Here is a 24,655-nt window from a genome sequence, read left to right on the forward strand (position 1 = left end):
GCTGTTTGACTTTCCCTCTGTGTCTAACTTGTTTTCTCAACTAAATGATGACCTACTTCAGGACAAGGACTGTGTCGTAGTAAAAACTATCTGTTAAAAAAAGCACATGTTCTATTTATTATGTGATGTCGTTGAGTGTATTGAAGAATGGTGGGCATATCGATTTAATAACTCTTACTTTTTAATAACTTGGGCAAATAGACAATTTGGGGATCATTTTTTTTAACCTAATTTTTTTCTCTCATTTTTGAAAGGAGAAAAAAACGATTGGATAGTAAGGATTATTTTCACAGTTCACTAACATATTTCTGATATCTTAAACTTTTAGTATAGTTCATAAGACTTTATAAGTGTATAGTATATTGGTTTTTTAAAAACATATTTACTGGCAGCTACTTATTTTAATAGCAAAACTGAATGCTTATTATTTTTATTTCTTATTGTTGAGATTAGCATTTGCAATATATTTCTCTAGAGAAAGAAGGAAGTATAGATGAAGAAATTCGTATTACTTTATTTGTTAGTAATTTTCAGCACTGAACATATTGTATACACATTAGGATTCTACTTGATGCAGAATAAAATGTGAAGTATATTGTATGAGAGGAATGCAATGTGCTTAGAGGGCTTGAGCTGGTAGTTTGAACTCGTGGGGACTATAATTTGTAAATTCATTAGTTAAGTAAAGACATCTACTCTGAAATAAACACATTTTTGGATTGCCTCTTCTTTCTTGTGCTAATTGTTTACATTTAAGGAGTGTAAATTGATCTTTCTTTTCTTCTGATCTGTGGGGGATTGATGAATTTCTCATAGGAAGAATTTTATTTAGACTTGGTACATATGAAGACTTAGGAGGATTTCAAAATGACAGGCACTGCTTATTCTCCCTGTTTCACTCTGAATTCAGATCCCTTTTGCTGACGCCCTGGATTTGTTCCGAGGAAGGAAAGTGTATTTGCAGGATGGCTTTGCTTATGTACCATCTAAGGATATTGTGGCAATCATTCTGAATGAATTTAGAACCAAGCTGTCCAAGGCTTTGGCAGTAAGTATTTTTCTTTTTTACTCTATTTCCATATTCACTTTATTTCCACATATTCACATTTTAATTTATGAAGTAGAACCTCAGGTCTCGAACTTAATTCTTTCCGGAAGGCTATTCAGGAAGTGATTTGTTCAAAAACGGAATCATTTTTCCCCCCATTAAAATAATGAAAATTAAATGAATTCAATTGAATTGAATTAATCCTTTCCAGACCCCAAATGATTCCCTGTTTAAACCTTTCTTATATAAAGCCCATGTCTAATGTACTGTTTAATCTGTAAATAAACACTCCTTTTCTTACATTTATCGAACCACCCCTACTAGCTTTAAAGGAATCTCTTTTAGCACTCGTTTCCAGGGCTGTCTTTCTGGAGGTCAGTATGCAGCATCTTCACTTTTCCCATATTGCTTCCATCCGGCTGATTACTTTTCATTTATCCAAATCAATGAACACTTTCACACCCTTAGCAACAGCAGCACTTTTGATGGCCTCTTTATGTTTGAAAATTGTGCTAATCATCCATTTGGCCAGCAAAAAAGCAAAAGAAACCCGAAACACAAAAATATTCAGAGCACAATTTCCTGATATGTTAACAACAGGAGGTTCAGGGGTAAACTGACTCATATTCAGCATTCTGTCCTTTGTTTGTGGCCTGAGAGATGGTTTTTTTTTTTGTCATGTTGAAGTATCAGCACGAAAGGGTTATTGGTCAAGAACTGAAGTTTTGTTCGACAACCCAGACTTTTTTTCCCATGAATAACTTGCTTGAGAACCGAATCGTTTGAGATGGGAGATGTTTGAGAACTGAGGTTTGACTGTATAGCCTTAGTCGTTTTGTTCTTTATTTCTTAAGAAATAAATTAATTTTTATAATGATACTCAAATTGCTTATGATGTTGTACTGGTAATTCTAGAACTGTTAGGTTTTTATTCGTTTCTATCCATAGTTAGTTTTCTTAGTTTTTCTTTCTCTTGGTAATACTAATGGAGAGCTCATTAATTTTGTAAGTGGGTTTTTCAAGGTCCTGTTTCTTTGCTTGGAGATGGATTTTATATAAGGCCCTTCACATTAGAGTGGCCTTTGGTGGATGTAACCCTTAGATTTTTGTTCTAAATTGATATTTTGGGTCAGTAGAGGGCAATGTAGAAGAAAGTCTTTATATTAAATAGTAAAAACAGTGATATGATAGTGCTGCAAAAAAGAGCCTACTGCCGGGTGAGATTGGTGCTAGCTGTGTTGAATATATAACATGATTGGTGCTTTTTAAGAGATTTGTTGGAACTGTTATACTTAAGTATAACATCTTAAAAATACACACAAAAATTGTAATATTTTCTGGTGTAAATAATTTTTATTACTGGCTCTTCTGGGTTAACTAACATGTATAATTCAGCTATATCAGCATTTGGGAAGACTAAAATGTTAACTCTGCTTTTATGAAAGAAGGCACTTTATTTAAATACATAGCATTATAGGTGTTTAATAACTGTTAATATTCTTCCTCTTTCCCTAATCTATGTGCTATTGTTGCTGTTTTTAATCCTCAGTAGTGTTGATGTTTTTCATTAGTTTCTTTACTTGTCTTGTGACTTATCCTGGACCATAATCTATTTATTTATTTATTTATTTATTATTATTATTATTATTTTAAATATATATTTTATTAATTTTTTTACAGAGAGAAAGGGAGAGGGATAGAGAGTTAGAAACATCGATGAGAGAGAAACATCGATCAGCTGCCTCCTGCACACCTCCCACTGGGGATGTGCCCGCAACCAAGGCACATGCCCTTGACTGGAATCGAACCTGGGACCCTTCAGTCCACAGGCCGACGCTCTATCCACTGAGCCAAACCGGTTAGGGCCCAGAATCTATTTATAGGTAAAGATAGTATCTTTCCTACTGTCAGTCTCTGTAGCAGACATATTTGCCTACTGGTGGTTGTTCTCCTTGTTTTATTATTGGTTTTGTTCACCCACTTTGCCTATTGACATGTTGGACAGCACTTCTTTATGTGGAACAGCCATGTACTTTTCAGGACAGTGGGTATCCTTAGCTCTCATCCACTAAATGCCAATAGTGGTCCAAGTCCCCATAACAACCAAAAATATCACCATGTATTTCAGAAAGCTGCTGGAGTGTTGGTATCATCCTTGGGCTGATCGTGGTGGTTTCTTCCTCCTTTCCAAATTATTGATCTGTGCATGCGATACAATGTAACTCTGGCTGAAAATATGAGAAGTTGTTTGGGGGCTTCTGAAAAAAGCTTTCCTTGCTAATAAAAATGGGCACATGCATATTTGCTAGTCAACTTAGTTTCCTTACAATCTTATGTACAAAGAAGACTATGTGGCAGATTTAAAAAACTAGAATTTTTATTTCAGAGATGAAGGGAGAGGGAGAGAGAGAGAAACATCCTATATAATAAAAGGGTAATATGCAAATCAACCGAACAATGGAACGACCGGTCACTATGATGCGCACTGACCACCAGGGGACAGATGCTCAATGCAGGAGCTGCTCCATGGTGGTCAGTACGGTCCCACAGAGGGAGCGCCACGCAGCCAGAAGCTAGGCTCACAGCTGGCGAGCACAGCACTAAGGATGTCCGACTGACGGCTTAGACCCGCTCCCCATGGGACATCCCCCAAGGGCTCCTGGACTGCGGGAGGGTGCAGGCTGGGCTGAGGGACCCCCCCCCTCAAGTGCATGAATTTAGTGCACCAGGCCTCTAGTCAATGATGAGAGAGACTCATTGATCGGCTGCCTCCTGTACACCCCCTTCTGGGGATTGAACCTGCAACCCGGGCATGTGCCCTCACTGGGAGTGGACCTCCAGGTTCATAGGTTGACTCTCAACCACTCAGTCACACCAGCTGGGCCATGTGGCAGATTTTTGCAATCCCCCCCCCCACCCCCGCCTCTCTTCTTATGGGCAGAAGATGGGGAATATAAATATACTGAGATTAAAGACAGAACTCTGTGAGTTCCTAAGTTAGGAATAAATTTATTTTTTCAGCACATTACACTTAAGCTTTGTCCCTTCCTCTCTCATTCTTTCCCCCTTCCAACATACTATAAGAATTTTTAAAATATTTTTTTAGAAATTTGAAGTAATCACAAACGTACAGAAAAGTTGCAACTAAAAAAACAATAATGTTTTCCCTAAATCATTTGAGAATAAGTTCCCAACCTTACATCTCATGGCTGTAAACTTTAGCGTGTAATACCTGGAAACAGATGTCCTCCCCATAACCACAATTCAACTGTCAAAATAAGAAAAAGAAACATCAGATCATGGCTACCATCTAAGCCTCAGACCCCTTTCACTTGTCACCAGTTGTCTCATTCGTGTCCTGTATTTGTCCTGTGTAATAACTAAATCAAATGTGCTATTTAGTTATTGTCTTTTTAGTCTCCTTTTGTCTGGAATAGGTTCTTAGGTTTTCCTTGACTTTCATGATTTTGCTACTTTTGAAGGTTCTAGGCCAAGTTACTTTATAGAATAGCTCTCAATCTGGTCTGATATTTTTGCATGTTCAGATGCAAGTTATACATCTTGAGCAGGAATATCATAGAGGTGAGGGTATATTCTTTTCATTGCATCCTATCAGGTGACACATGTTTTTGATTCATTCCAGTTCTGATTGACTTTATTTAACAGTGTATTTACCTATTCTGTTATTAACATGCATTTGGGTTTTGTTTTCTTTCTTTTGGTTATTACTAATACTGCTGCTCTGAACATTCTAGGACCTCTTTGGCAAACACATTTCTGTTGGTTCTATGCCCAGGATTGGAACTGTAGGGTGTAGGGTGGTCCACCTTCTGCTTTAGTGGATTCAGACTTACTGGGTTGGTCCTGATTGCCCGGGCTTGTGGAGAGCTCTGGCCTCAGTGTCTTTGGATTTGATAGAAGAGGGACAGTGATTGCTGCTTGACTTTCTCCCAGCAGGGTCAGGGCCACGTCTGGTTGAAAGATTGTCCAAAGAACCCTTTGCCTTTTATTTATTTATTTTTTAAATCTTCATCCAAGGACATTTTTTCCATTGATTTTTTTGTTTTTTTGCAAGAGTGGAGGGGAGAGAGGGGAGGGGAGGGGAGAGAGAGAGAGAGAGAGAGAGAGACATTGATGTGAGAGAGAGACATAGATTGATTGCCTCCCAGGGGCAGGGGATTGAGCCTGCAACAACTGAGGTACGTGCCCTTGACTGGGAATCGAATCCACGGTCTGTGGGTCTGACACTCTAACCACAGAGCCAAAGCAGCTAGGGCCCCTTTGCCTTTTCATGCAGGAGAGTGGATGGCGTGTATTGCCTGGGAACCTGACCTGACAGCTGTGGGAGGGAGCGGAAGGGAGGGAGGGGATTTCTTTTAGGGCCATGGCGAAGGAAAAGCCTAAACCTATTGCTACGGTCTCTTTACAGACCTTTCCCGGGAGGAAAATTTTGACCTTGGAATAGATAATTGAAAAATATCAGCCTTATGAATGGAAATATCCTTGTAGGATGAGAAAAATTGCCCTGAAGATGAAAAAGAGGTACTTTAATTAGTGGTAGAGGGTGAAATAAATGGGGCTGGAAGAGTTTTATCCCAGGTGATATCTGAAAGCTTGTTCTTAGTGGGATTTTATGATAACGGAACTAGTCTGGCTTTTGAACATGCTCTAGGACTGTACAAGATGGACATTAGCTTCTCATTGATAAGAACCCTTTTCTCTCCGTGCTGATCTGTTGAGACTCAGCTGTGGCCACTCTTCCTCCGGGAAGCCTTCTCCAGGCCTCCAGGTTGTGTTAAATGTGTCTTCTTTGTGCTCCCACAGTACTCAGCACACTACCCACTGTGATGACATGATTCCAGTATGTGTTTCTCTCCTCAACTAAAATATAAGCTTTTTGAGAGTAAGGGCTCTGTCTTAATTAAAATTTTCCATCTATTCCATAGGGCAGTGATGGCGAACCTTTTGAGCTCGGCGTGTCAGCATTTTGAAAAACCCTAACTTAACTCTGGTGCTGTGTCATATATAGAAATTTTTTGATATTTGCAACCATAGTAAAACAAAGACTTATATATTTTTGATATTTATTTTATATACTTAAATGTCATTTAACAAAGAAAAATCAACCAAAAAAATGAGTTCGCGTGTCATAGGTTCGCCATCACTGCCATAGGGGCAGTGCTCAGTAACATTTTGTTGCACTGGTAGGTGCTGAATAATAATTTCTATTTGCCCATGGTTTACTATTTATGCATTTGACCCTCACCATGAGTCTCTGAGATAGACAGAGATTACAATCTGCATTATATAGATTAGGAAAATGCAGTTCCTAGAGGCTATTTATCCAAGGTTATTGCTGGAGCCATTTCTGAATATCAGGTCTTCTAATTGCAATTCCTAGGCTCTTCTAATGGTAACTGTTCCTTTGTAAGGCTTTGTACTATCAGGGGATTTACTCTGAGAAAACACTGGCAGGTAAATTATAGTAGGGTCCAGTTACATAGCAGGCAAAAAGGGTGAATTGGAGTTGAAATGCAATAAATTGATAACCAGTTATGGAAAAGAATGAAGGAAAGACATATTTCTTTGCTTCACAAACAATTTTAGAAGCTTTGGCCAGTTCTTTCAGTTAATGGTTTATTTTTTTAATAACTTTTTATTTGTTCACCCACGTATTGTTTTGGGTACTAGGGACACAGTATTCAACAAGATAAATGAAATTTTTCTTTTTTATAAAGTTTATATTCTAGTGGGAAATAGACAATTACTAAAGTAATAAACAATAACAATATTGAGTATGTGATAGGAAGGGGCCAGCTGAATGCCGACATAGGGAAGTGCATTCCAAGCAGGGAAAGTCACCAATGCAAAGGCCTCGAGGAAAAAAAGGGGATATGTGTAATACTTTCAACAATAAATATTAAACAAGCAAACAAACAAAAAACACACAAAAGCCCTGAGGAGGGAATATTGGTATTTTTGCAGAGTTAAAAAGGCCAGGCAGCTGAAGGGTAGTGAGCTAGCAGAGTGGAACCAGATGAGACTACAGGGCTAGATGGAGGACTTTGAATAAACCAGGGTAAAGGGTTTGGTTTTTAGCTCAGGGTAGTCGAAAATCAGTAAGATCTGGTTTATATTTTAAATAGATTACTGCAGCTGCTACTTGAAAACCACTGTGGAGGGTATAGAAAGGATGGAAGCAAGGTTAGTTTGGAAGTTTATCACATTAATCTAGATCAGAGGTTCTCAACTTGTGGATCGCCACCCCTTTGGGGGTCGAACGACCCTTTCACAGGGGTCGCCTAAGACCATCGGAAAACACATATATAATTACATATTGTTTTTGTGATTAATCACTATGCTTTAATTATGTTCAATTTGTAACAATGAAAATACATGCTGCATATCAGATATTTACATTACGATTCATAACAGTAGCAAAATTATAGTTATGAAGTAGCAACGAAAATAATTTTATGGTTGGGGGTCACCACAACATGAGGAACTGTATTAAAGGGTCGTGGCATTAGGAAGGTTGAGAACCACTGATCTAGATGGTGGCTTGAAATAGGGTGGTTTGAAGGTAACAAGTGAGAGAAGTCAGTAGATACCTTTGTTTTTGAAGTATTGTTGACATGACAGACTGGGTGTGAGAGGAAAAGAGGAATCTTTTAAAGTTTGCCAGGCACTGATCTAAATGTTTTCCATGAATCAACACATTTAATCTTTCTAGTAACCCCATCTGGTGGGTACCATTATTACCCTCCGAGGCTTGTAATATCTTTGCACAGGTAGTGAGCAGCAGACAGGATTTGAATCCGTGCAGCCTGGCGTTTGAGTCTGTATTCAGAACACTATATTACACCCCCTAGATTTTGGCCTGAATAACTGATTAGAGGGGGGTGCCGTTTACCAAGATACTGAAGACTGAGAGAGAAAGAGGTACATAAAATTAAGTCAAGAGTTCTGTCTCGACCATGGTAAGTGGGAGGTGCTTATTAGTCATCCAAATAGAGCTATCAAGTATGAAGCCACATTTAGAAGTTTGGATTTCTGGGCAGGAGAATGTGAAGCCCTGAGACTGAGGTGGCACGGGAAGGGTGTGGGTATCAGCGGAGAAGAGAGGAGGGCCCACAGCTGAGCTGGAGCTTTCCCACGTGTCTGCTGTCATTCAGCAGTGGAACCGCTTTCTTTAAAAACAGAAACAAAAACGGACTGCTTCTGAAAGTGTTTCTTTAAAGCAGATTCTCTTAGTGTGACTGATTTCACTTTCTGTTTGTGAGACTCATTCTTTTTTTTTTTTAATTTCTTTATTGGTTAAGGTATTACAAAAGTGTCCTCATCCCCCTATTAACCCCCAACCTGAGACTCATTCTTAAAAGGCTCTGGTGAAACGTTAAAAAAACCAGTCTTTCAGAAAATATATCTATACATTTTAATTTAGACGGAGAAGGAAGTACTTTGAGAGGTTTCCAAGGAAATAATTTGCAGGCAAGTAAGCAGCTCTTAGAGTCACAGAGAAAAATAAGGATTTTCTTTTCTTTTTTTTTTTTTAAAGGATTTCCTTTTTTACATTTTTGGAATCCTCATTGAGTCTATGGCTCACCAAGTGTTTGTTGCTGTGGAAAAATGTTCATTGTAGGCACTTGATCAAGTAAATTTTATTTAAAAAGAGCTTGGAATCCTCTTAATTCTTTTATCCTCTTTTTAAAAGCAGTGTTCAGTTTAATTCCTTAAGCTGTGGTTAAATATAATTATTTTTCTTGAATGGTTACTTGCTGTGGAATTGTATAGGAATTTTATTTGTCTTATTTGTGTCTAACTGGTTGATTTCCTTGGGTTTTAGTTTGACTAATATGCCTTTTCTAGTATTGCTTCCTGATTATTTAATGCTATTTTTAAGTGGTTGCAATGAACTAGTTAGTGCTGCAGCCAATCCATCAGTGTGCAAGTTGTGGCTACTACACCTTCACCCCCACTTTTGCTACCAGCCTCTACCTTGTTTATTATGTTTTGGTTTATTTTTAATTTTAAACATTTACACATTTTTTTAGATTTTTCACCTTGTTTATTTTCTCATTGTACCAATCTGTAGGAAACAAAACATTGCAGTTGAAAGCATGAACCTATCAGAAAGAAGTTGTTTATTTTTTGGGGGAAATAAGCATGCTGTTTCTACTTGGAGACGTGCTTATCAACTGAGGACACTAAGCTGAACTTGGTCATTACTCTGTGAGTCATTGGTTTGTTAAGCCCTTTAATAATGTGCAGTTTATAATTTGTTGTCCATTCAACAAATTAAAAAAAATATGTCAGGTTTAATGCACAGTGTCTATGGGAAATGGAAAGTTTATGACACAGGACTCTGACCCTCAAGAACCCCCTTGTCTAGTAGGGAGAGCTTAGGACTCAGTGACCAGGTAGAAAATGGGTGTGTCCTGAGAGTTGTATCACCTGAGCTCAGGGAAATTAGTAAGAGTTGACATTGACTTTAAATTATTTGGCTTCAACAAGCCAAATGTGATGAACAGTTTGCGGAGAGCAGTGGAGTTAAATGGTTAGGTGCCAGAAAGCATGGGCTATTGGAGATGTGTTTTAGCCACAGGGATGTGAGACAGAGCTGTTTGGGAGAGGAAATGATTTTGGTATTGGGCCTGTGGAGTTTATTGGTTTAGTAGGACATCCTGGTAAATTTGGGCTGAAACTTAGAAGAGTGCTTAGAAATTTGAAGCCTAACTAGTAGATGCAATTTCAAAAGAGTAAAGAATAAAAAGAGAAGGGGACCAAACTGAATATCTCAGCGTTGGATGTGGGGATCAGGTAGATGCAATGAGTTGGATACCACAAACAAACAAGTTGTTATAAGTGAGTCTTAGTATCTTTCTCCATATGTATTTTATTTTATAAAATGGGGCTTTTAGCACCATTCACAGAATAGGATCAAATAAAAGTATTTTCTTGTTTTAGTGAAATATTCTAGATTTTTGATAAAAAAAGTTTCATTCATTGAAAAACATGTATGAAATTCTGTAGTGCTATATATTTTTTAGGTGTTCATTTGAAGGGGCTAGTTTATGTGAATAATATTTTTAAAAGTTTTGATTTTTCCTTTTATTTCTTTCTGCAGTGCTTAGTGTGGTTCTGTATTCTGTGTTTATGGAAATTATTGGTGGCAAGAATTTTAATGATTCACTTATTTCAAGTTCTTTGCTTTCTAGTTGCCAGCAAATGTGAGCACATAGAGAATTTTAAAGCAGGAAAGAATGTTAGAGCTGTGTTAATCATTTGTGTGTTGTCTTGCCCTCTTTTTTGGCAACTAGAATGCAAACTCAGTGGATATGCTTGCTTTGTTATGTATGATAGTGCTTATTAGCTTTATATTATAAGGGGCTCGCAATAGCACTTACCAGGTAGGCCCCTTCATTTGCCCTTGAAAGCGTAGCCCCAGATAGGTTGAACGGCTTACCAAAATTCAAGCAGCTACTTAGTGTAGGACCTGGGCCCTGCATAACTCCTTAAGTTCAAGGCCCTTTTTACTACAGTAGTTGGTTACCTCTCCCTAGGCCCACGTTCCTCTGCTCCTCTTCTGCTTTCTCTGATTCACTTTCCCTATAGTGGTGTTTCCATCATGTTTTATTTTTAAAAATTTATCCTTATTGTTGAAGGTATTACAGATGTCCTCTTTTCCCCCCATTGACCCCTTCTGCCCCCCCACCCTCCCCTGCCCAGGCCTTCACCACACCATTGTCTATGTCCATAGGTTATGCATATATGTTCTTTGGTTGATCTCTTCCCCCCGCCCCCCCCCCCCCCCTTCCTCTGAGAATCAACAGGCTGTTCCATGTTTCTGTGGATCTATTTTGTTTATCAGTTTATTATGTTTTAAATGTTGGGTTCCCCAGGGTAGAAATTGTGTCATATTCAGCTTCATTAGCTCTGATGCCTAGCCAGTGCCTTTGAGGAGTAGATGCTTAGAATTTGATGAATTACCTTGTGAGAGCAGCATGTTTGTAGTCTCCATATTTGTTGAAAAAACTAAAGTTAAATGGGATTGCACTTCACTGTACTATTTATAAAGGAGTGAGGTACCCGATAATGTGTGTGAGATGCTGTACCTGCGGAATATTCCTGAAATCTCAATTGCAAATGTCTTTCATTTCAAAATACTTCCAAAGAATTACTACAGGTGGCTGCAGTAGTTAAAATTATTAATCTTTTGACAGTGTTTCTCTGGGGTATGTAAGAAACTATGATGCAGCATAAACCAGGTTTAAACTCTGGCTACTTTGAAAATAGCAGCTTCATTCTTCATGGTTGAACTAACTCTCCAGAGAAATTCTTAAGTTACTATTTTTATGGTCACATTTGTGTCCCCTGCACACCTCTCCCCATTCACAGAAAAGATAAGATTCACCCACACTCCAGTATAAACACACCCAGTCCTCAGATCACTTACCAGATTTAAGCATTATAATTACCTGTTTCAAATCCTCAGCCTAGATTGGCTAGATAATACCTAGTATTTTTACACATAAGTTATAGTATTTTTTTCATTGAGCTGCACTACTTTCATTGACACCAGAGTGCACTGAAACACAGATTTTTATTCCTAATCCTTATTTGTGATGAGAAAATATCAGCAGATTCAGTTGCTAGGAAACACCTGAATACTGAAAAGTTTTTTTTTTTTGTACTTGTAAATTCAATTCTTTGACAGTTCCACTCTCATAGAGAAAAAATGTATTCAGTCACTACAAAGAAAGATGCATCACCTGTTAGTTTTCTAATTTAAAAATTTTGCACAGGGGGATCTAGGAATATGGAAAATGTTACAGGATTGATTAAGTGTTGAGAGTGTAATTTTTAACAGTGACCGGACATTGAAAAGTAATGATTATGTATACGTCTTTGAATTTGTTTTCTTAAAGTTTTCCGATTTATCATTAATAAGAAAAAGAGAACAAGACACACACACACACACACACACACACACACACACACAGAGGAAATTAAACCAAAGTAAAATAATATATGAATTAAACCAACTTTGTCTCATAGGATTTGTCTCATAGGATTGGCCACATTCAATATTAAGTCACCCATGTCTGCTCTTTTACCTACCACACCTAATAATTATGTGCTATTAAAAAGAAGTGCTTGGTTATATATAATCATGTCTAGCTTTCCTTTATAACTGATTTTCATTTGGAAAAAAAGATGTTTATCCAAGTTCATTCCAGTAACTGTTTTTGTGTGTTCATCATGTGCCAGACAGAAACACTGGGGCACAAGTGTATGATTCAGTTTTCAGGGTGCTCATAATGTTTGAGGGGGCAGTGAGCGGGGAGAGATGACCACGGCCATCACACAGAGCGGTCAGTGAAAGAAAAATGTACACTGATTACAGAGGTAGCATAGGAAAGAGAGTGAGGGATTCGTGTGGGGGTCATAGAGAGAGCCTCAAAGACGCCAGCTCCGAGCTGGGTTTTGCATGGCTCTGTCTTTGATGTGAATAATCCCTTGACCTTATCTTTTTTGGGGTGGGGGTGAGGGATGGGGAATGGGACCACTGTGATTTTCCTTCATTTGTAAGTTCCCTCTGCGTTTCTTCCTTGTCCACACCCTTGGCTGATCACAAGCCCTGGCATTTCTTTCTCCTCCTGCCTGCTCCATTCAGGCAGGTGAATACTGTCTCTAGACCAGCTCCTCATTCTGTACCTTCACATTTCACTGCTTGTCTATTTAATTGCGCATATATACTTGAGGAGCTTGTCAGGGAGTGCAGGATCCATCCTCTGATTTACATGCATTGTGAAATCTTGAGTCTCAGAAATAAAACTCTATTAAGTAAGGCTTTAATGTGTTTATGCATGACACAGAGAGAACCACGTGAACTCAAGTAGGCAGCATGTGTGCTGAAATTGGAGCGGTGCAGAGGCTTGTTTCTGAAATGTTCTGGGAGAGCAATGTGCAAACCAAAATAAAAATAACAAGTGAACATTGTCCCAGAGTTGATAGAGATAATAGTTGATACTAGAAATAATCAAGGAACCATAGACTTGAGAAAAACAAAATGAACAGGTTTGATTTCCCCTGAAATTTAAAAAAGGCACTAAGGTTAGAAGTAAATGTTTTATGAGGCTCTTGCTGTTTGTATGAAATTCTTTTTACTCTTTATAATTTTATTCTTTCAGGGTACATTTAAAAACATGACAGTCGGTGAGTATGTGTTTTCATGCCTGCATTTTTAATCAGAAGCCTATCATAGAGTTATGAGCCTTTAGTAATATAGAAAGCACTTATGCTCTGGTTTTAAAAATGTTATCGTTGTCCTTGGTGAAACTATAATTTTGTCCATGTACAAATTATATTTGTTGAGTTGCAAAACATTTAGGTGAACAATGTCAATGAGTTTAGTAAATTGAGGTGTGAATGGGGTAATGGTCTAGAAAATAGAGAACTGAAATGGGAAGAAGATATAGAAGACAGATTTTTTTCTCATAAATTTGAAAACAGAAGAGTAAGCAAGATTGGTAACCAGACGTTATCTTTTACAACTGTGCCATCAAAAATTCCAGTTATCACATTGATTATTAAAGCTAAAATAATGGAGAGAAGGTGAACTAATGTTAAATCTTTGAGGAAATAAAGCAAACTTTCATAGCTTTGGATTTTGGCAGGGCAGCTGTAATCCTAAAGAGAGAGAATAACAATTTGCATTTATAGTCTTTTCTCTCAAGTAGCTTAAATCTTTGTTAAGTACATTTTCATTAATCCTGTGGACTACTTTTAAGTTTTGTAGAAAATATTAAGAAGGAAATCATCTCTGCTTCTTGAGATGACTGGAAAAAATATGACATACTGAAAGTCATAGAAATTACGTTTTTACCTTGATGGCTGCAATGCTTTGTTCTTAGCATTCTCAGTTCTTAGCACTTTGATGAAGAAATTTTTTATATCAATTGCATACTGTGGGATAGGCCTGAGGCAGTGTGTATACACACACACACACACACACACACACACTCACTCACATTCTCTCAATTTGAAACTATACATTTTCCCCTTCAGTTTCACGTGGTGCTGAATCATTCTTAAGTCAAGAAGCTCTGAGCTTGACCAATATTAACTAAAGAATTGGCGTGCTGGGTGATGGCAGTCGTGGTAGTGGTGATGGGGGTAGGTTTCTAGTCTTTTATGAAGCACTTGCTATAAGCCAGCCACTATGAAATTTATATATGCATGGCAATTTAACCCTGTCTGTAACATTATGAGGTGGTTAGTAATATGATTTTTGCAGATGAGGAAACTGAAGCTTTGAAAGGTTAAGTAGCTTATCTAAGATCACAGTACTAGTTGCTGGGCCAGAATTCTAGCCCAGTGTATAGAATCCATGGTTTCTCTGCCCATGGTCTTTACTGATATCTGCCTCTTTATGGGAAGTGGTATAAATAGGATTCCTTTTTCCTTTTTTGGGGATCCGTGTTGATGAGCATAAATGTGTTAATGAATCCTTACTCTATTGCCACGGTAGAACTGCGGATTTTATCAGTTAAAAATATCTTAAACAAGTAGTTTAAGATGTTTATCTAAAGTAGGGGTTATTTTTCTGATCCAACCTGAGATAGGGGTTTGCTCACCGCACTGCAGTGGCTTGATAACGCCAGGCATGTCTCTGAAATCCTCTTATACTTCCCTCCGGATTATGCCTCTGGGTTGCAGTGTGCCAGCTGCGTAGCTTCAGTTTCCACGCCTTCGTTAGCCAGATCAGCTGCCTCTGCTCCTCTTCATCAGGGGAGCTAATGTTTTCTCAGAATGGTTATCCCTTATTCCTCTTTCCTAGCAAAATGCTGTGTATTTCTCTTTGGCCGGAAGTTGTGTCTCATCAGCTCCTTTGGGAGAGCAAATATTTCATGTCTTCAGCCACTTGTGGTAGAGGCAGGCCAGGGATTGGGTGATTGAGGAGCCGACTTGTGTGTTTGCCACAAGATTGATGAGCCCTCCTGAATGTAGTTGAGACGAAGTGCACTTACACGCAGATGGATTGGAAGAGGATTTCTCAGTGTGTACCTGGTGGGCATGAGCCGTTTTCCATGGTGGACGGTAATACTAGGAGGTGACAGTATTTGCTGATGAGTTAATGGAACGTACCTTCATCTTCAGCTAAATGGGCTGGTGATCTTTAGCAAGTTGTGAAGAAAGGAGAGGCTTTGGGGGAAAGGGAGCTTGCAATTTATTTTTGAGATAAACCGGGTTGAGTGAGAACAACTAAAATCAAGAATGTGTTGAATCCATGTGAGACTTGTATGTTTTAGGGGTTCAATAATACGTTATTAGCCAGACTTTTTTTTTTAATAGCAGTTGTTTTTGAAATGATCATCAGATTGATGTTATCATTGTCACTTGGATCACTAAGTTCAGATTGATGACTCTCTCGAGTGATGGAGTGAGGGTGGTCACTGTCTGGGTACTCTTGGGAATGGATTGTTTCTGATCCTTCCTGCTTTCATGTCCCAAGTTGCCAAGTATGGCTGTAAAAGGTAGCAAGGGAAGGTGGAAAACAACCCTGTGTTATGACTTAGAGCCCTCTGAGTTTGCGCACCTGTGTAAAAGAAAAGTCTGCAGACAATGGAAGATGTTGAAACAAATGCAAAGTTATTGTCATCCACTCTGTTGGGCCTGGGTGCCTGGCAAGTGACAAGGTAGCCTTATCTATATAAGTTATCCAATAACTATATCCTTACTTTTATTATTATTTAAAAAATTTATCTAAATTGATTTCAGAGGAAGGGAGAGGGAGAGATAGAAACATCAATGATGAGAATCATTGGTCAGCTGCCTCCTGCACATTCTCTGCTGGGGAGCAAGCCTGCAACCCAGGCATGTGGCCTGACCGGGAATCAAGCCAGGACTTCCTGGTTCATAGATTGATGGTCAACCATTGAGCCACACCAGCTGGGCTATCCTCACTTTTAAAAATAAATTCCTTTCTTCATGATTCTGTCATGTTAAGTTGCTCTGCTAACTGAGGTCCCTTAATTCATTGTTGTTTTAGACAGGGACTTTGTAGTGCCTTTGTTGGTGCTTTTTTTTTTTTGGTGACAAAATATGATGTATTTCATACCAACTTAATCTTGGATGGAGACACGTCAGTAGATATTCTTACTGTTCAAACCTTCCGTCTCCATTAAACTCTTTGTATCCTCATTCCCGCTTTCTCTAATTCTACAGTCTACCCACTCCATGTCTTTATATTTCATATACTCATCTTCTTATTATCACTCACCTACTCCATGATCTTTCAACTCAGTGTCTTTTGTCTTAGCTTTTTTTATCCATATTTCCCCCCAATCTTATTATTGTGGTAAAATACACATAACATAAAATTTATTGTCTTAACCATTTTTAAGTGGACAGTAGTCGTATTAAGTACATTCATATTGTCATGCAGCCATCACCAACATCCGTCTCCAGAACTCTCTTCATCTTGCAACACTGAAATCTGTACTAATAAAAAATAACTCACCATGCTTCCCTCCCCAGCCCTTGGCAACCACCCTTCTACTTTCTTTTTATCTTCTCTATTCTCCAAACCCTCAATCTCTTGTAACCACCATTCCACTCTTTGTTACCATGAATTTGGCTCTTTTTAAAATTTGATTTATGTTTTAAGGATTCCACGTGTGAGATCATGTAATATTTGTCTTACTGTGTCTAGCTTATTTCACGTAGCAAATAGATTTGTCTATGTTGTTGCAAATGACAGGATTCAGCTCCTTTTATTGAAGGCTGAATTAATATTCCTGTGTGTGTGTGTGTGTGTGTGTGTGTGTGTGTGTGTGTGTTTCCTTAAAGGAACAATGTCAGTTATCTTCTTTGCTCTTATTAGTCTGTTCGCTTTAACTGTGCTTAGTATTTCTCTTTATGAGCGCCCTTGGCATCTGAGTCATTGAAACTGACATTTTGTTAAGAAATGCTTCACAATAGGGCCTTTTATTCAGCAGCTGGGCCCCAATCCATTTAAAAATCCCTTAGTCCTACTTTCACAATCTTAAGGATCAGATACACTTTTCCCATGACTATTAAGCAGAAACTATCAAGCAGAATAGAAACTATTTGAAGTAAGTATATAGGTGTTTTTTTTTTCACTTGTTAAAGATTTGCAGCATATTCTTGGAAGATAAGTATAATGAAGATTAGAATTACATATGGCCCCTTTATACTTTGATTAGTAGTATATACAGGTTATTTTTAATGTTTATGAAATCTACTTTTTCTTTTTAATGTTTATTTTTTATGATATGATTGGGGACTATGCTTTTTATTAGTATTAGGTTTGAATTTTTAAACTAGCTTTATTGAGTTATAAATTCCTACATAAAATTCACCAATTTTAAGTGTATAGTTGGATGAGTTTTGGCAAATGTGTGTGGCTGTGTAACCATCACCACAATCAAGAGATGCAACATTTCTGTCAATCCCCCAAATCTCCTTGTGCCTTTTAGCAGTTAATCCATTCTTCCCACCCCTGGAATGCTGATTTGCTTTCTGTCAAGATAATTTTGTTGTTTTAGAGTTTTATGTAAATTGATTCATACAGTATTTATTCTTCTATGTTTAGCTTTTTAAAAATCTGCATGACATTTTCAGTGTTCATCTATGTCATTTCATATATTGGTAGTTCCTTGTTATATTTTTAGTGTGTAGTATTCCATTGTGTGACTGCACCAGAGTTTATCCAATTTCCACTTGATAGTCATTTAGATAGTTTCTAATTTTTGGCTATTCTGAATAAAACTACTGTGAACATTTGGATAAATACCCATGGGGTTGCTGGGTTGTATGGTAAGTATGTTTTGTAAAGCATGTTTAATTTTATATAAAACTTAATTTTTGAAACTTTTTCAAAAGTGGCTGGCCCCTTTTGCATTCCCACCAGTGGTGTATGAGTTACAGTTACTCTACAACTTTGCCAGAAGTTGGCATAGTCAGAGTTTTACTGATTTTTATTTTTTAAAAATTGAGGTAAAACTGACATAGAAAATATTAGCTTCAGGTGTATAACATAAAGATTCATTATTGGTATACATTGTAAAATAATCACCAAAACAAGTCTTGTTAATATCCTTTGCCACACAGTTACAGTTTTTGTGCGTGTGATGAAAACTTTTAAGATCTACTCTTTTAGAGTTTTAAATTTTAACCATTTTTGTGGGTTATTATTTTTTGTCAAAAATATTTTTTTATGACAATTGAGTTGCTTTGCACTTCTCAGGTGGCCCTAGAGCCTGTGTACCCATTGGACAGCTTCAGATCATACCAGATTACAATTCTACACATCCACTCAGTGAGCACCAAAGCCCCACTGAAGCAAGTCCTGCACCAAAGCCCCACTGAAGCAAGTCCTGCTGCATAGGGGTGTCTCCTGCACAGCAGCTCTTCCACTGTAGTTGAAGCTGGTCCACACAGCCAATTGGCCTGGAGGTCAATTCCTCCCAGTGGCACCAACAACCACAGTCAAGGCTCAACTACAACAAGAGCGTGCACATGGCCCACACAGGGGTGTACCTAGAGTGCCCAGCTCAGGTGACTGGGGAGGCTGAGCCACTGGGCCCTATAGGCACCTGCTACACAAGGCCATTCTACCAATTCCAGGAGACATAGCAGCTCTACCTAATAGATAGAAACATAGTGAAGTAGCCAAAATGTGGAGACAGAAACATGTCACAAATGAAAGAACAAAAGAGATCTCCAGAAAAAAACCTAAATGAAATGGAAGCAACTATGATAATGAGCCACTCAAAAGTGGTAATTTGAAAAAGTAAAAGAAAATAGTAGTGAAACTAAAACTGTGTGAAAATTTTGTCTTTATTGTAAATTAATTAGATAGACAATACAATTTAAGGACATGGTTGACTGATAAAAACTTAGAAGGAAAAATGGAGTAGTATATGTTTGAATTAAAGTATGTTTTGATGGATAAAAAAATGTGAATTTTTAAATAGAAACTGGTGTATATCTTTTTCATAGTAGGTAAGTTCATTTATAACCTGTTTCCACAAAATATCTGAGGCAGCTTACAATAAAACACATTGATTGAAAGAAAAAAAAAAGAAAATTAGGACTAGTGAACAAATTTTAATTCTCAAGTGTCAACATGGGTGCTGTGTTTGTGCTTCATATTAGGTTTTCTGCCTCCTGGGAATACAAGCAAATAGGAAATGAATAATTTACATAGAAGGGGGGGGGCGCTGAATGTTTCTGTAATCTAAGACTTAAGGACTGTGCTGTGCCAGTTAAGTAAAAATTTTTACTGATAAAAGATATATGAATTAATATAAAAACAAAAAATTATCAAAATGCTCCAATCTTCCACTATATTTGAGACTTTTGTTAAACTCTATAGTAGATATGGTATGAAATATTATTTCTATATCTTGGTGTTTATGGATCTGTCCCATCTATCTGATGTTCATTAAGAAGCTACCATCCACTCAGACTTTGAAAGGATAGAGATGCACTTAATGTAGCCCTTATATGATGAATGCTTAAGTTCTGGACATGAAGGCAAATGAACAACAGGAAACGTTTAGAAAATAATTACACATAAGGTCAAAGGTACTTATAAAGACATTGATGTGTGAACTATGCAAATTACTTGATCAGGTTCAAGCATCTGGTTAAGTGGGAAATAAGTTGTGGACTAGGAGGATTTGTATAGATATATGCTGCGGTAATGGTGAAGTATAGCTGGTGTTCATCTTTTGAATTCACAGTTGAAATAACATCAGAGTGGAGGGTAAGAGGCCCGTTTTCATATCCTCTGCAAAGGATGATCATAAATGATAGATCACAAATGAATTTCATTTGAAGAACATGAATATTTTTATGAAATTTGAGAAACATAGATTGAAAAGAATAAATGGTTCTTTTTCACCTTTGAATTCTCGATGCTTACCATGCTACTTTGCATATTATAAAAGATTAATAAACTATTCTTTTTTCTCTTAACTGTTCTAATTGGTGTTTTCTGCTACATTGTCTTCCAAATTGCTCATTTGATCCTCTGCTTCATCTAATCTGTTATTCCTTCTAGTATATTCTTCATTCAATTATTATATTCTTTATTTCTGACTTTTTTATGGCTTCTATGTCCTTTTTTTTTTTTCTTGACTACTTCTTTTTTTAAGTTCTCACTGAGTTCATATGCTCTTCCTCTAACTTCATTGCACATTCTTATAACCAGTGTTTTGAATTCTGTATCTGGTAGATTGCTTGTGTCCATTTTATTTAGTTCTTCTTCTGGAGTTTTCTCCTGGGATTAATAAATGTTTATTGAATGAATGACTAAAAAGAGAAAAAAAGGGAGAAAGGTGTTCTATAACAATTTATAAGAGAAATAAAAAATAAAAAGAGAAATCTTTTTAAAGAGAGTTAAAAAAAGGATTGGGTGATGAGAGTTGCTTATTTTTCTAATATAGTTATGGTGACAACTTCTCAGTATTATTTTTGTTAAAATCTAGTTTATCTTTTGTATTTAAGTGAAACAATACTCATAGGAAGTTGTATGTACTTACAAAACAGTCTCACATATGAAGATGTTGTCACCTACTTGGTAATGAAACCACAGATTTTGATTAATGAATATAGTAGCTGATGATGCATTGTTTCTTAATTATCGAAGTTTTTTGATTATTTATCCCCAGTCAGCTTACTAGACAGTTAAATATTTTATTATTTCTGGCACCCAGCATGGTATCCAACACAGTAGTTATAGAATGTGTCAACTAATGTTTCTTAAGTGCTTTCTACATAGGAGATGTGGAATAGAAGTACTGTAAAACAGGATTCTTGATATGAGTGGCTTTTATACTCTTCAAGTTGACATGAACAAATAAACAGAGGACAGTTCGTATGGCATAATAGAAATATTATTCAACAGCTATGCCATTTGAGTAAGGAGAAGGAAGAGATCTCTGACTTGTTAAAGACTATGAAGGCAATATTGATTAATCTTTAGAACAAAGATAGAAGTTCATGAATTTATCCAACCACTTTTTAAAGAAAGAAAGGAACTATGCATTTCCCTTCTTTTGACAAATATGTGTGCAGCCATCTAGATCCTTGCTAATCTGTTAGAGCACAAAGATTGTAAATCATCATTTTAACAGGAATTTATCCTCACTGCAAATACGTGAATATTTATAGCTAGAAGGTTGTTACAAGGCAACTCTGAGGGAAATCATAGTGTAAAATAAATGCTAAAAAATGCTTCATCAAACAAAGGAAAATAGGAGGTATTTATAAATAAGAAGGTTTAAAAATGGCCATATACAAGTGCCATAATAATATGATTGAATGGATAAAATTACTAAGCAGAAGACTACATTTACATTAGACTAATGTAGGGGAAATTTTAGGGAGGCAACTCAAGTAGGAAAAGTGTCTATTAGTCAAAAGGGTTTTTTAGAAAAGAAGTCTAGGGCTAAATTAAAAAGTTAATGGATGAATTTAGAGTCTGGATAAGAACTCAATTTAGAGATGGTAATGGAATAGCATCATGTTTCCTATGCTTTTATATTCTTATTCATTCATTAAATAATTCATGAGTGCCTCCTTAATTCACAGTCTGTAAAGAAGAACTTAGAAAGTATTTTTCGTCTTTTAGTTCTGCTAAATCAGTCAGAAAAGAGATTAGTTATTTGCTTGCCAAACCTGGTTGTCTTTCCTATGTCTACTTTACTCCTGTATAAAAGTGATGAGGATGATGAGAACCAGTTGTAGATCTCCTTATTCCTAGGAATATACTTTCAGAGTACATTTCCCACAGTGCTTTCATATTTATACACAGTTTACTCATCTGAGGTATTCAGTCTTCCAAAGAATTAAATGTTTGACATGAATTGTATATGCGTGTGCACTGGTGGAGATGGTACAAGGGGAACTCTGCCATTGGAGAACTTGTTAGGACACTGTTGCAATATTCAGATCAGAAGTTACCAGAAACTCAGACTGGAATGGTGATAGTGGGGGTAGAAGGAGAGGGATGACTGTGAGAGATGTGCCCTGAGATTTTGGTGGCCAGTGGATGGCTGGGGAATGGCTAGCCTAGGAGAATGGGGTGAGGAGAGTGTGGGAAGTTGCCAGTCAAGTCCTAGTCTTCAAAGGGTTTGCAGAAATCAGATGTACTCTAGATTGGTTTTGGTTTCCAAGAGGATTCACTTTGGTATATGGAATACAGCAACAGTGTCTTGTTACTGCTTAAAGTCTGTGATGACACTGATGTGGTTTTGGGTTGGTCTGCCTTGTGTGGGGGAGGAACTAGCTATGGCTGGGGGAGGGAGTGTTAGTCTCAGGAGCAAGGTGTGGTCTCCCAGGGCCTGGTGGTGGGCAGGACTCAGGCAGGGAATTTCAGCAAGTGATCTGGGCCACAGGATGGGTCCAGTTCCAGCAAGTGCATTGAAGTGTGCTTACCAAATTCTGACAGGATTTGGACAGATCTATTGTAGGCAGGGGGGCAGGAAGGAAGGGTGGTATGTAGTAGTTGCATTCATATTTAACCTCACCTTTTGAATAGTCTTTATATTTGGTAAAAATTTTCCAGTATAAGTTTAGCTTTGCTAATAATGTAGGAACCACTCATACCAACCTGGAAAGCAGTACTCAAAATTTCACCCTCTTTTGTAGTCAGATCATGGGCATGTAATTTAGAGTTCACCAATGAGACTCACCTCCCACAAGACTTTGATTGGAACCAAGGGAACAGATTTTACATAGAGCTTCTATTTTTGCTGGTGGAGGCAGCCCACTGGTTGCACGGTCGATTTCCAGAAATGGTGGTAGTGATGGGGTTTCTTTAGTTCTCTGTGGAACAACAGCACCGATGGCCATTTTCTAATCAGTCTTGTTTTGTGGCATGATTTGGACATTGTTCCTGGAAGCTTAACTTTGAGCATTGTACTTCATCATTCTAACAATCCTGTGAGAATTTACTCTTAATAAACTCCTTTTCTGCTAATCAGCCTGGGTTAGCCTCTTTTGTGTTCAACTACGAATCCTCACTAGTCTGGCCTTGATTAGGAGATAGGCAGCAGATACACAAGGCTTTTGATGCCTGCTAGGCTTCATCAGATTCCACCTAGTAACTGGTTGCAGTTGGGCCTGTGGGTGTCAGCCAGTCAGTGCCTGCTGCTGAATAGGAGCGAGGATGGCTAGGGAGAGACCTCAAATCAACAGGGACTTGTTTTAGTTTGTATTTTGGGGTGAACTGTGTGTAGAAAGAAGAAATCTTTGTTTACCCTTCTAGGTTCTTTCAGCTAGTCTAGTAATTAAATCTACATGAGACAGATTAGCAAGAGAAAATCAAATTTAATTACGTACATACATATGGGAACCCCATATACATGAGAGAGTCAAAGACAAAGTTACAATGAGGCATTCTGAGTTAAGCATGGGGTAAGGTACCTTGCGGCCTCCGGGGTGGCAGGATGGTAAGAACAGATGTTCAGTAATTAGATGTTTACCCTGCCTTATAGAAAAGTCATGAGAATTTATTTCTAGGAATAACTCTTATCATGGGCAGGGCCCCCAATTTAAATTTTTGAGGGAGAGGTAACAGTTTCTTGTGGGCCTGCAGCGTCTCAGTTGCCTTCAGTTAAAAACAATTCACATGCCACAGTGGCACGTCTTGGTGGGGCCTGTTTTGAACCCTGCTGCTGGAAGATAAATGGAAAATAATGGTGGTGATAATTGGTCTGTTTGGATGTTGGGAGTGTGGACAATGATTTTAGTTTTGGACATGTTTAATTTGAGATACCCATAGAAATAAATCATTTTTGGAGATATCTGGCATGTAATTGGAAATGCATTTCTAAAATTCAGAAAAGAGATTGAGGATAGAAGTGACTTATCCAACTTAAAGTTATCTCAAGGCTCTTGTTGAATTGGATGAGAGTGCTAAGGGTAGCGACAGGGAGTGAGGAGAGAGGAGGGTTGAGGACAGACCCCTGGGGAAGGTTCATAATTATAGGAAGATCGGGGGAAGAGAGAGTGAAGAAACCCAAAGAGGAGCGTCTGGAAGGATGAAGAGAACTCAGAGAGGGAATACTATTTGAGAAGTTCAGAGACAGTAGAGTTCCAAGGAGCAGGAAATAGTATCAAATTCTAGACAGGAGAATAAAGATTGAGAAGGGACTACTTGTATTGTAGTGACTTTGGTGACAGGAAATAGAACAGCACCTTCAGTAGCAGAGCAAAGGACTGAGGTAATATCTGGAACAAAAGAGGTTAGGTGGAGATTCTGGATCAAATTTTGTTAGACAGAAAATTTGGAAACCAAATTATAAAATAAATTCTGAAACCAGAGATCAACCGATATCTTTCTGGTTAACAGATTTTTATCAGGCTAGCTGTTAAGTTTATCTGTCTGAGTAAGTATATTGGTGTTATCAAATTCTTTTGTCTTAATGAAGCAACAGCTCTCTAGTGTGAAAAACTTGGGAAAATATTTTGATTTACTATTTCAGTGCTCATGAAACATTATTATGTGAGCTGTAAACAAATGTTAGAGAATTTAATGTTTGTGACATCTGTGTTTTTATTGTGAAT

The 24,655-nt window shown here is 37.6% G+C and overlaps 1 protein-coding gene across 1 annotated transcript in view; it reads left to right on the forward strand.

The window, feature by feature from the left end:
* Positions 1-24,655, forward strand: part of PRIM2 (DNA primase subunit 2) — a 275,478-nt gene that overhangs the window by 56,019 nt on the left and 194,804 nt on the right. The window contains 1 exon segment of the mRNA XM_006090734.3: positions 911-1,048. Coding sequence (XP_006090796.1) covers positions 911-1,048 — 138 coding nt within the window.

The sequence above is a fragment of the Myotis lucifugus genome, unplaced genomic scaffold (assembly GCF_000147115.1).
Source record: "Myotis lucifugus unplaced genomic scaffold, Myoluc2.0 scaffold_80, whole genome shotgun sequence".
NCBI lineage: Eukaryota > Metazoa > Chordata > Mammalia > Chiroptera > Vespertilionidae > Myotis > Myotis lucifugus.